At 43.3% G+C, this 13230-nt stretch overlaps 1 protein-coding gene across 1 annotated transcript in view; it reads right to left on the bottom strand.

The window, feature by feature from the left end:
* The window catches only part of HYDIN (HYDIN axonemal central pair apparatus protein), a 362906-nt gene that overhangs the window by 27101 nt on the left and 322575 nt on the right, over positions 1 to 13230 (bottom strand). The window contains exons 73-78 of the mRNA XM_055304626.1: positions 11904 to 12051; positions 11258 to 11465; positions 10474 to 10695; positions 5420 to 5589; positions 2336 to 2534; positions 124 to 282 (exon numbers count right to left, since the gene is read on the bottom strand). Coding sequence (XP_055160601.1) covers positions 124 to 282; positions 2336 to 2534; positions 5420 to 5589; positions 10474 to 10695; positions 11258 to 11465; positions 11904 to 12051 — 1106 coding nt within the window. The remainder of the gene's footprint in view (positions 1 to 123; positions 283 to 2335; positions 2535 to 5419; positions 5590 to 10473; positions 10696 to 11257; positions 11466 to 11903; positions 12052 to 13230) is intronic.

Here is a 13230-nt window from a genome sequence, read left to right as displayed (position 1 = left end):
AAGCTCTTAGAATGGTCTGGCACACAGTAGGTGCACAAGAAGTGTGAGCTGTTAGTGTTGCTAGCACAGTCATTTGTATCATTGTGAAACACAAAGAGCCCACCGGGAGCCCTGAGCACCAACCTTGGGTTCTTGGAGTTCTGGAATTGAGAACAGGACCGACTGGCTAAAGGTGAGCTGGGTGTGGCTGTTGTTCATGATGGAAACCGTTTTTTTCACAACCTGTCCTGGCAGGACAGCTCCTAACTTCACAATCCTATTGGCTGGATCTAGGATCGAAATCTGCAGAAAGAGATTGGAGAGGAGGGTTTTATCAATTACCCAGAAAAATAATGATCATGATCATCTACTCTGGTGAGGCGAATGTGGTTCCTCTCTTTCAGTGTCCTGCCTTCTTCATACAGGTGGGCATTCATGCACCCAGTAAACATTCATGTGCAAAAACTACTCCCCAAGCAGCTCATTAAACAACTACATACTTTAAAAAATTATTTATTTATTTATTTATTAGAGAGAGACAGAGAGAGCGAGCAAGCATGCACAAGCTGCGGGGAGGGGCAGAGGGAGAAGCAGACGCCCTGCTGAGCAGGGAGCCTGACTCAGGGCTATGTCCCAGGACCCTGGACTGATGACTTGAGCCAAAGGCAGATACTAACTGACTGAGCCACCCAGTGCCCGAACAAATACATAATTATAACGGGGTCAAGAGTCATGAAGGAAAAGCTCAGGGTACCTTGAGAGCGCATACAGATGCTGAACTGGCTGGGGGTCCTGGGGAGGCCTCCCTGAGGAAGGCATGACTACACTGCACGGAGAGCTAAAGGCAGGGTAGGATCTAGTCAGTTTGAGTCAGGGTGTCTGTGAGATTGGAGGGCATCCGGAGCCAGGGGACACCCCGTGGCAAAGCCCTGAGTTGGAGGAGTGGCTCAGTCAAGGCCTGTGGCCAGGAAGGAGGGGCACACTGAGAAGACAGGCTTGGAGGTAGCCAGGGTTCATGCTGGGAGACGTGGGAAGCCAGGGAAGCATGGAATGACCCGATCAAACGTGTATTTTGTGAATGCTCTGGCTTGTCACTCTGTGAAGACAGGCTGGAAAATGGCAGGAGAGAAAACCTTGAGGAGTGACGGTAGCTGACCATTCAGACTAGAATGGTGGCAGCACAGATGGACCAGCAGACACGCTTCCAAGTCCTTATAAGGCATTGATTGCAATGCTGGCCTGGATGGATCAAAATCAGGCTGGGACTCGCCCACAGGACAGCACTGACTCACACTGAGCAGCACCCACTGGTCACTGTCATTTGATCACTCACTAAACTGCACACGCCCCTGCTCCTCAGCTTCATTTATATCCAGCCCACATGTTTCCATTCTCTCTAAAAAGCTGAGAGTCTCTAGCAACAGCCTGTGCTATTGGAGGGCAGAGAACATGCTTAAGTCATCTCTGGATTTCCCCCAAAGTACCTAGCACACGGTGGGTGCAGAATGAGTGAGTGATAGAACGAATAAGTGATATTGGAAGAGACCTCCACTCCTCTGGCTTGGGTGCAGACACACGAGGTGGCAATGTCCTGTAGTTCCTCTAGCTTGGTGGGAAGGCATCCAGGGGACACATCCCCCCCCCCATCCCTCCCACATCTCTCTCTCAGTGGCTGCAATGTCCTATGCACTACCTAAACATCTTGGAAGGACAGTCTTCCAAAACCTTCTATTAAAAATGCAGATATACCCACCAAACAGACTCCTTAAATGTTTATGAGACACTGGGGAGAAAGGGATTAGCAGCAGGATTTTCATTAGGAGCTCCTACTTGGAAGAGATGCCCTCAAACAAATATAATCCTGGAATTTGTACCTGGCTCAGGAATATTAATCAGTGTGGCTTTAAGGAGAGATGTTTCACAATTGAAACGTATGTCTGCATACGTATCCCAAACAAACTGCTATCCAAAACAAATCTTGCCTATTTTTTTTTCAAATCTTGCCTATTAAACCTGAAAACAAAACATGGCCTGATGTAAGAAAAGATGGATGTGGTCAGGATTATACATCTGACAGTCCCAAAACAGACTTCTCCAAGAAAATGTTTCTCCGGTGCCTGTGATTAGTTGTAACCTATGAGACACGAAAGTTTGGTATTGAATAAGGTCTATGATTCACTTGAGTCAGATTTGGCAGTTCATCTTTTGGAAGGGACTGGCTGGCCTCTGACAGAGCAGCTTGGGGGCTGGATATGGGGAGAGGGGAGGAAGAGTGGCCTCGGTGGCAGGGGGATAGGTGGCCGGGAGGGCAAAAAGGAGGATGCCAAGCCTGAGGAACTCCCCAACTGTCTCTTACCTTCATCTCGGTGCCTTTCCCTTTGATTTCAATTACTTGTTGTGAGAGCCCATTGATTTCAAAGGGGATGAGTTCTCGATAACTGATACTTTCTCGAGGATAAAAGGTGATTGGAATCTCCAGGGTCTTTCCCGGCTTGATCACATCAACACGGAAGTTCACCTCAAGGTGTGCGGTATTGGTGTACAGACAGTCTAAGCTACAGAAAATCAGAAGGAAGGGGTGTAAATTAGAGGGTCCACATACTTGTTTTGTCTACAAAGGAAGAGCATTGGCAGCACCGGCCTGTGCTCTTGGAGGTCAAAGACCAGAAAGACTGATTTTGTCCCCTTTGTCCTCTGAGCTGTGTACTGATGGTTTCCTGACCTGCTGCCCTAGAGTCACAGCATTTAAGGGCTGTGACTCAGCAGTGATCCAGCCCACACTGCCCTGGGCATAAAGTTACTTACCCCAAATCACACCCTGAAATCCTGGTAGAACCAACCCTCAAACTCAAAAGTGCCACAGCCCTTTGCTCAATGCTCTTTGCACTGAATTTGTCCTCTCTTTCTGGAAAATGCAGCTCATGGCTTTGTATCCTCTCATAAGAAGGACGTTTCCTGGGGTGCCGGTGTGGCTCAGTAGGTTAAATGTCTGACTCTTGATTTCACTTCATGATCTCAGGGTTGTGAGATAGAGCCCTGTATCAGGCTCCATGCTGGGTGTGGAGCCTGCTTAAGATTCTTTCTCCTCGCCCTGCTACCCCCCGCCCCCGCTTGCTCTTTCTCTCTCTGAAAGAAAAGAAGAAGAAAAGAAGAATAAAAGAGGGAGGAGGAGGAGGAGGGGAGGAGAAGGAGAAAGCATTTTCTAAGTAACTGGGTGGCAAAGAGCAGAGGAGTATGTGTTCTGAAGTCACACAGACAGGAGTTTGGATCCGGACTGTATCACTAACGAGCTATGAGATCTGAGAAAAGTTACTTGGCCCATTTGGGTCTCTGTTGCCTTATCAGTAAAGCTGAGACAGTGACAGCTACCTCATAGTTGTCGTGAGCATTAAACGGAATACAGTGACCAAGTCAGTTGCTAAGCCAGGCACAGAGGAAATGTTCCACAAATGTTCTCATTATCTCTAAGTGCTCAACTACACAGCATCTTCGAAGACCACATCCACTCTGAAGACCATGGCCATGACCTCTGGCCCCTGGACCTCTCCATTACAACACTTCCTTGTCTGTCTTCCAGGTAGTTAGAGGAGTCCAGCTAGATCAATAAACCGCACTTAATGCCTTTGTGTAGGACTCCTATTGAATTATTATTATTTTTTTTTTGGGAGAAAATACATTTTTTTTTATTTTTTTTTTATAAATTAATTTTTATTGGTGTTCAATTTACCAACATACAGAATAACACCCAGTGCTCATCCCGTCAAGTGTCCCCCTCCGTGCCCATCACCCATTCACCCCCACCCCCTCCTATTGAATTAAATCATGCAGGAAAGAGTGCAGGTAGATAAGGTTTTTAATTAGCATTTCAAATCATATGACACTCTTATAACTTACCCTTCAGGATGCTAACCATCATTATTACAGCAGCAGCAGCGGATAACTGAGCATTTCCTATGTTCCAGGCACTGTTCTCAGTACTCTCTCTAGAGGAACTAATTTAATCCTCCTAATAGGCCCATGGGTGAGATGCTATTATTATCCGCCATCTCAGAGGAGGAGAATTTAACCTTAGAACTTAGGCGTAGGGGATCCCTGGGTGGCTCAGCGGTTTAGCGCCTGCCTTCAGCCCAGGACATGATCCTGGGGATCTGGGATCGAGTCCTGCGTTGGGCTCCCTGCATGGAGCCTGCTTCTCCCTCTGCCTGTGTCTCTGCCTCTCTCTCTCTGTGTCTTTCATGAATAAATAAATAAAAAATCTTTAAAAAAAAGAACTTAGGCTTAGAACTTAGGCCTATGCTATCTGGTACAGTAGCTACTAGACACATGTGGCTATTCAAATTTAAATCCAAATTAAAATGAATTAAAATTTAAAAAATTAAAAATCCAGTCCCTCAGTTGCATCAGGCACATTTTATGTGCTCTGCAGCCACGTGTAGTCACAGGTTGCCATATCCGACAGCACAGATATGTAACACTTCCAGTGTCCAGGAAAGTTCTATTGCATAGTACTAACCTAGAGAGCTTTGAGGAAACAGGTCTCTGGGTCAGCCTCTGGGAATCCTGTTTCAATAGGTCTAGAATAAGGCCCAGAAACCTGGACTGGAATATTCTACACAGGGATGGTACAGAGAGGCTGGATTTTAATCAGAAGACTTAGGCTAAGGGGATCCCTGGGTGGCGCAGTGGTTTGGCGCCTGCCTTTGGCCCAGGGCACGATCCTGGAGACCCGGGATCGAATCCCACGTCAGGCTCCCGGTTCATGGAGCCTGCTTCTCCCTCTGCCTATGTCTCTGCCTCTCTCTCTCTCTGTATGACTATCATAAATAAATAAATAAATAAATAAATAAATAAATAAATAAATAAATAAAAAAAGAAGACTTAGGCTTGGTATAGATCTGTTATTAACTGGAAAGTAATGGGCTGAGAAATTCACTTTTTAACTCTTCAGACCTTGGCTTCCACATCTGTTATGTGAAGAAAATAAATGCAAGCCACTGAGCCTCTCGTCGGGTCATCTGGCATTGCCCTCCTCACTTAAAGAAGATTTTTATTTTATTTTATTTTATTTTATTTTATTTATTTATGATAGGCACACAGTGAGAGAGAGAGAGAGGCAGAGACACAGGCAGAGGGAGAAGCAGTCTCCATGCACCGGGAGCCCGACGTGGGACTCAATCCCAGGTCTCCAGGATCGCGCCCTGGGCCAAAGGCAGGCACCAAACCGCTGCGCCACCCAGGGATCCCCTTAAAGATGATTTTTAGCAGAAATCTGAATCATGGCTGCCCAAGCATGAGTTGTGGAGAAAAGAAACTTCAGATTCTGGCCCAACTGTGTTTGACTCTTTCCCATAATCTTTCTTTTTCTGTTTTGGCAAGACTTCACCTTTAGGACCCACAAGGAGCAACAGAATCATCAGGAAGCTCTGGGAAGTCTGCTTACCTCATAGACGTTTCTTCCTTGTTGGTGACAACCAGGATTTGTTTGTATGGGGGCATCCCAGCTTGGTAGATGAAGCAGGTCCCAAAGTTGTAGCTGGTGAAGGAGAAATGAACGGCTGGGCTCACGGCGCAGCCTGAGATGCTGCACATAAACATCGGGCCATGGCTGATCTGTGGGGAGAGAATGGCAGGCAGAGAGTGATTAGAAATGTGAACAAAGGCTCCTCAAGTCCTCAGGTGAAAGAGGAAAGCAGTTGGTGCTTCCCCCCACCCCCCGCCAAAAACAAAACAAAACAAAACAAAACAAAACAAAACAACCCCAAACAGGTCCGTGGACTTCATCGGCAGAAATTCTGACTCACAGGTTAGAAGGATGTTTCTAGCAGCAATGTCCACAATAGCCAAACTGTGGAAGGAGCCTCAGTGTCCATCGAAAGATGAATGGATAAAGAAGCTGTGGTCTATGTGTACAATGGAATATTACTCAGCCATCAGAAACGACAGATACCCACCATTTGCTTTGGCGTGGAGGGACCTAGAGGGTATTATGCTGAGTGAAATAAGTCATTCGGAAAAGGACAAACATTATATGGTCTCATTCATTTGGGGAATATAAAAACTAGTGAAAGGGAATAAAGGGAAAGGAGAGAAAATGAGTGAAAATATCAGTGAGGGTGATAAAACATGAGAGACACCTAACTCTGGGAAATGAACAAGGGGTAGTGGAAGGGGAGGTGGGCAGGGGGTTGGGGTGATTGGGTGACAGGCACTGAGGGCGGCACTTGGAGGGATGAGCACTGGGTTTTATGCTATATGTTGGCAAAGTGAACTCCAATAAAAAAAAAACACTCAAAAAAAAAAAAAAGAAGTTTGTTTATGTGAGGAAAGCAAATTGGGTGCTCTGAGATCAGATCCTGCACTGGTTCCCGCAGTGATGACTCAGGTGGCAGGCAGAGGGGTGAAAGACACTGCTAGCTCCTGCCCCACATCTGCTTCCCAAGGGTTCCTTACTCATAGGGCTTGGGTTAGTTGCCAGTGTGATTGGGTGAAAATACTTGAGTTCCTATCCTTCCTTGACACTATGTCATCAGACATAGTTCTGGTCATCAGGATATAAACACAAGAGGACAAGACCAGTATCCTATTTTGAATACAGAGGCAATCTTGCTGGGAAAGTTCAGTTGGTTGGTTGTTGTTGTTTTTTTGGTTTGTTTTGCCTTCAGGCTCTTCCCTCTTATTTCCACTTTGAATGCAGACACAGGGCTGCCAGGGAATGGCCATCCTGTGACCAGGAAAGGACAAGAATGAGGTCCAAGGCCCCAGTGTCAAGGGTGAAAGAGTACAAGATATAAAGAGCAATGGGTCATACCTGGATTCTCAGCAAGATGACGCATGTGCCTGTTGGGACTTGAACTTAATTTGCTCTTCAGAAATTTTTATAAAATGAATTTTTGTAAGTTGATAATTGATTTAAAACAATATACCCACTATTCATCCTAAACATCATTAGAATAAACATAACGGTCACTGCTACAAGTTTTCATTAATGACTTTACAGTTGAAAACAGTTTCTTACTTAAGGCTTTAAAAATTAAAAAGAAAATTGAATTCAATTAGCCAACATATAGTGCATCATCAGTTTCAGATGCAGTGTTCAATACTGTATCAGTTGCATATAACACCCAGTGCTAATCACATACGTGCCCTCCTTAATGCCCCACGCAGTTACCCCATCTCCCCGCCCCCGCCCCTCCAGTGACCCTCAGTGTGTTTCCCAGAGTTAAGAGTCTCTCATGGTTTGTCTCCCTCTCTGATGACTTCCCGTTCAGTTTTTCCTCCCTTCCCCTTGGATCCCCTTTGCTGTTTCTTACATTCCACATACATGAAGCCATATGATAACTGTCTTTCTCTGATTGACTTATTTCACTCTGCAGGATACCTCCAGTTCCATCTTTACTTAAGGCTTTTAAACTCTTTACATTTTGTGGCTGATTCCCTGAAAATGATTAAAATGGACCACCTTCGGCTTTTCTGCCAATTAGAGCAGGAAGGTCCTCTGACATGTGTGATATTTCTTTTTGCTGTAAGGCACAAAAGTTCTGAAAAAGATGGTTCTCAACAGGGATGGGCCCTTTCTGAGGTGGCGTGCCTGGCACTTGGCAGAGAAGACGGCTGTAACATTGCCCTTGAGTTCCAGGCCAGGAGTTTTACAGTTTTATTTTTTCTAATTGAAAAAATTTTTTTTGGACCGTGTTATGACTCATGTCTAAGTTATGGACTGGCCAGCAACTGACCTTGGGTTCCAATTGTTGTAACTCAGGTTCCCTATCAGTTGCCTTCTCCTTGAGGATATGAATAAAGACAATGTCTCCTTGCTCTGTTGATTGTTGCTTTTGCTGTGCAAAAGCTTTTGAGTTTGAGGTAGTCCTGCTTCTTTATTTTTGTTGCCTGTGCATTTAGTATCATATCCAAACCAATGTCATGAAACTGTCCCCTGATGTTGTCTTCTAGGAGCTTTATAGTTTTAGGTCTTATGTTTAAGTCTTTCTTTCTTTTCTTGTAAAATTTTTATTTATTCATGAGAGACACACACACAGAGGCAGAGACCCAGGCAGAGGGAGAAGCAGGCTTCCTGTGGGGGACCTGATGTGAGACTTGATCTCAGGACCTCAGGGATCACGCCCTGAGCCAAAGGCAGATGCTCCACCACCGAGCCACCCAGGCGTCCCTTATGTTTAAGTCTTTAATACATTTGCAGCTGACTTTTGGGCATGGTGTAAAAGGCTCAATTTCATTCTTTTGCATATGGATATCCAGTTTTGCCAGCACCATTTGTGGAAGAGACTATCCTTTCCCATTGTGCAGACTTGGCACCCTTGTCCAAGGTCAGTTGGCTGTATATGTGCACATTTATTTCTGGGGTCTCTGTTCTGTTCCATTGAGAGTCAATGAGTCTGTCTCAAAGCTGGTATTTTACTATTTTGATTATGATTATGGTAGCTTTGTAATGTATTTTGAAATCAGCAAGTGTAATGTCTCTAGCCTTGTTCTTTTCCCTCAGGATTGATTCAGCTATTTGTGGTCTTTTGTGGCTTCATATGAATTATAGAATTATTTTTCTGTATTTGTAAAACAAATGCCATTGGTATTTTGATAGGGATTGCACTCAACCTATAGATGGCTTTGGGTAGTATGGACATTTTTACAATATTGAGGCTTCCCATCCCCAAACAAAGGATATCTTTCCATTTGTTTATGTCTTTCTTTCATTGATGTTTTGTAGTTTTCAATTTACAAGTCTTTTACCACTATAGTTTATTTCTGACAATTTAATCCTTTTCTGTGATATTGTAAATGAGATTGTTTTCCTAATATTTTTTCCAGATAGTTTCTTGTTAGTGTATAGAAAAGCAACTGATTTTTGTTTGTTGGCTTTATGTCCTGCAACTCTACTGAATTATTTTATTAATTATAACAGATTTTTTATTTAAAGATTTTATTTGTTTGATAGAGTACATGAACAGAGGGAGGGGCAGAGGGAGAAGGACAAGCAGGCTCCCCTTTGAGAGGTGAGCTTGATGTGGGACTCAGTCCCAGGACCCTGAGATCATGATCTGAGCCGAAGGCAGATACTTCACTGACTGAGCCACCCAGACACCCCAATTCTAACAGATTTTTTTAAATGGAATCTTTTGGGTTTTCTGTAAATAAGATCATGTTGTCTGCAGACAGGGACAATTTCACTTCTTTTCTGATTTGGATACCTTTTCTCTTTTTCTTGTCTAATTGCTCTGCTGAGGACTTCCAGAAGAGTGGGCATTCTTGCTTTGTTCCTGATTTTAAAGGAAAAGCTTTTAGCTTTTCACTGATGAGTATGATGTTAGCTCTGAGGTTTTCATATATGATCTTTATTATGTTGGAGTACTTTCCTTCTAATCCTAGTTTGTTCAGAGTCTTTGATGAATTTTGTCAAATGCTTTTTTGCCACTTCTACTGAGATAATCATCTGATTTTTGTCCTTTATTTTGTTAATGTCAGATATCACATTAATTGATTTTTGTATGTTGAACCATCCTGGCATCTGAGTGATAAGTCCTACTTGGTTGTAGTGTATGATCTTTTCAATGTATTGTTGGATTTGGTTTATTGGTATTCTGTTGAGGATTTTTGTACCTATATTCATCAGTGATACTGGCCTATAGTTTTCTTGTGGTGTCTTTGTTTGGCTTTGGAATCCAAAAGAATTGAAATGAGGATCTTGAAGAGGTGGTATTAACACTCTCATGTTCAGTGTAGCACTATTCATAGTAGTCAAGATGTGGAAACAACCTAAATGTTAATTGACAGATTAAGAGATAAAGAAATTGAGGCATCTACACACGATACAGTCATTTTTCTTGAATAAATGATCCTAGGAATGTTGCAAACCTTTTAAGAGTTCTGAAAAAGTTGATTTTGCTGGTTTTTGCCAGTGTTCTCATCACTGTGGAAGAGCAGCTCTTCAAGGGTCCTTTTCTGCCATTCCTGAGGACATCGTAATTCCTTGGGTTTTCATTCAATAACTTATTTTAGAAAATGTTACATATATTTTGTCTCTCTTGCTTCCTCTTTACTTCCCATTCATCTCCCTTTTTAATTAATTTATTTTAAATATTTTATTTATTTATTCATGAGGGACACACACACACAGAGAAGCAGGCTCCCTGTGGGGAGCCTGATGCAGGACTTGATCCCAGGATCCTGGGATCATGACCTGAGCCAAGGGCAGATGCTCAAGCATTGAGCTGCCCAGGGGTCACTCCCTTATTAATTTTAATAGCTGCACAGGATTCTAGGGCATGGATGCTCAACTGCTTTTCAATGGACACTTATTCACCAGCTGCCTCAACTGTAGGTGAGGCCTTTATACTAGAGATTGTGAGACTGTCTCCAACACAACCACTGTCTAGGAGCTTCTGGCAGGGTAGAGAAGACAAGGGACATCCAGGAGAATTAATCTCTCAAGACAGAGTGCTGTGAGTGCTTTCAGTGTCAGACGATGTTAAATGGTCTCACCTTGATTCTGAGTTCCAGGCCTTTCAAGACACACTTCTTAAATGGCTGGAAAGACAGGGAGGCGTAGGCACTCTGCCCCACATCCACACTGCCATCAATGGGTGAAAATTCCAAGTACTCCAGCAGGGCTTTGGGGCCGGAGAGCTCTGCCTGGAAGCTGAAGTTGAACTTTCCAGTGTTGATAAAGCTGAGCTCGCACTGAACACATTCGTTCAACTCTACCTGAGGGACAGGGAACAGAGCAGTATGTTGATGGAATGCAAGTCATGGTTCCCTTCTCTGGGGTTAGGATATGTAATATGTTGGGGAAAATACCCTTTGGGAAATAGGGATGACAGATGATATTAGTGAGGTATCATGGACTTAATGTAGTCAGATGTACCAGCAAGAGCTACTAAGTGCTGGGGGACCCTCATACCTGAAGAGTGAGATGGCAATTTAATTCTTAGACCCCCCTTGGTAGCCAAACATCCTTCCTCTATGTTTAACACAAATGTTCTTACCTTCCCTACCATCTATCCACCCCCTGAAAAATAAGTTTCCACATTAAACTATATGCATTCTGAGGATGGAGAAGCTTCTGGCATGTTTCTGTTCTCCTAGGCTCCCTGGAATTGGAAACAGATTCAGCTAATGCTCACTTGTACAGCTTTTTCCAGCCAGTGTGAAGAGAACGAGAGAGAGAGAGAGAGAGAGAGAGAGAGAGAAGGGGGTGAGAGAATGAATCGAGAGAGAGAGAGAGAAGGGGGTGAGAGAATGAATCAAGGCTCTCTCACACTCTTACCTCATAGAAATTGATAATGTTAGTCTCTTTGGGACTCAGGAGAGTGATTAAGCCAGTTCTGTCCTTGCACTTGACCTCTGCATTCATTGTGTATCCCTCAGCCTTGACATTTAAGGTCAGAGGCTGGGCTTTCTTTTTCACATTGCAGATCAAATTAAAGTTCACATCTCCTTCTTGCTTTGGTGTGAAGAAAATATCAATTGGGAATCTGGTCGGGGAAGAAGACAGCAGATTAGCTGACAAGGCCAACCTGCTATAACCTGCTGAAGAATATGAGCCCGATGGATTAGCATACCCATTATGAGGAAAAGGCATCATCATTCCAACTTACGATGAGTTTTGAAGATTTGCCAGACATGGCGGGACATTGCTTTATGAATTCACAAATACAGTAGATGGCAAGGAAAAAAATATAGAAATGAGAGAAAATATTGAGAAGAGAAGCTGAGAGTTCTCAGTGCTCTACAATTTATCAGGAAAATGAACAATGGGAAATAAGTAGACAGGGATGGGACTGTTCATCTAAATTTTAGAGTTGGAAGAGACATGATATAGAGCACTCTGAGGGAAAAAGATTCTCCTGACTAGCAGGCTTAGAACCCCTGCTATATTGGGAGGGTACAGTCATGGGAGACTGTTGCTGTACCTGGACAGTGGTGGGATCCAGCCTTCCATGGGACATATCACCAGGCTATTGCTGAAACCTTCAGAATATCGGGAGTTGTCTTGGAAGGCAAAGTGGAACCCCTGCTCCTCCTTGTTGATGATCTGCACGGTCTCCCTGGCTTCTCTGCCTAAGGCGGAAACACCAGCCCTCAGTGGAAGAAAGCCTCCTGCCTGCTCCCGAAGTATCTCAGGAGACACTGCTCCTCTTAGAACAAATTCTTCAACTTCTTTTCCCCCTCCTCCCAAGCTCTTCAGTTCTTGACTACCTCTCTTCTTTGATTCTGCTCTACAAGTGACCTTCTTCCTTTGGGGGAGATTCTACCTCTTCTAGAACTTTATTCCATCGGTTGCCCGCTCCTGCTAGGTGGGTCCTCTGTCATGGCATCCTAGGTGACTCTGATGACTTTATTTTCTCTCCCTGTTTCCTCGGACCCAATGCCTTTCCTGCTTTTGTTAGTGAGGGCTTCACTCTCCCCAGTAGGCCCCTTAACTCTGCCCATATCTTTGTAAATAGTCTGCATTAAACTCTTTTGAATCAGAGCTCGGGTATGTCATGAGTGTCCTGACAGGGCCCTAATACAGCTTCTGTCATGATTTTGCTTTTTCTTACTTTCCTTGATTACTGTAGAGCATCTATTTTTTTTTGCATATACTTTAGAATCATTTTATCCAATTCTCCCCCCACCCCTAATCCTTTTGGGATTAAGGTTGCCAGATTTAGAGGATATTATTTTAGTATAAGTATGTCCCAACCATTGCATGGGACATACTTATATTGACATACTAATACTAAAAAATTACTCATTGTTATCTGAAATTCAAATTTGACTAATGTATCCTGTATTTTATCTGGCAACACCAGTTGGGATTCTAATTGAAACTTGATTAAATTTGCATTTAATTTTGAGAGAACTAGTAAATGTTCACATCTTGTTTGGGGGCTTTATAATAAGATTCCATAGTTTTCTTCATATAGGTCCTACGCTTTTCTTGTTACATTTATCGTTCGATATTATATAGGTTTTATCAATATTGAATGGATTTTTTTTGTTTCTGTTTCTAGGTGCTTATCACTAAAAGAAAGAGAAACTATTGATTTTTACATAATTGTCTTGCATCCAGCCACTTACTAAATTATCCTATTGATTCTAGTGGTTTGTTCTGCTTTTCTCTAGAGCCTCTTGAGGTTTTCTATGTATGAAGTCACCAGCAACAGCAAATAAGACAGTTTTGTTTCTTGTTCCCTAGTGTTTATGCCAGTTATTGAATATTCTTGTTTTATTGTATCTGCTAAAATTATTAAGAAA

The sequence above is a fragment of the Nyctereutes procyonoides genome, unplaced genomic scaffold (assembly GCF_905146905.1).
Source record: "Nyctereutes procyonoides isolate TBG_1078 unplaced genomic scaffold, NYPRO_anot_genome, whole genome shotgun sequence".
NCBI lineage: Eukaryota > Metazoa > Chordata > Mammalia > Carnivora > Canidae > Nyctereutes > Nyctereutes procyonoides.
Note: the sequence above shows the minus strand (reverse complement) of the source record. Positions and strands in the feature narration are given on the sequence as shown.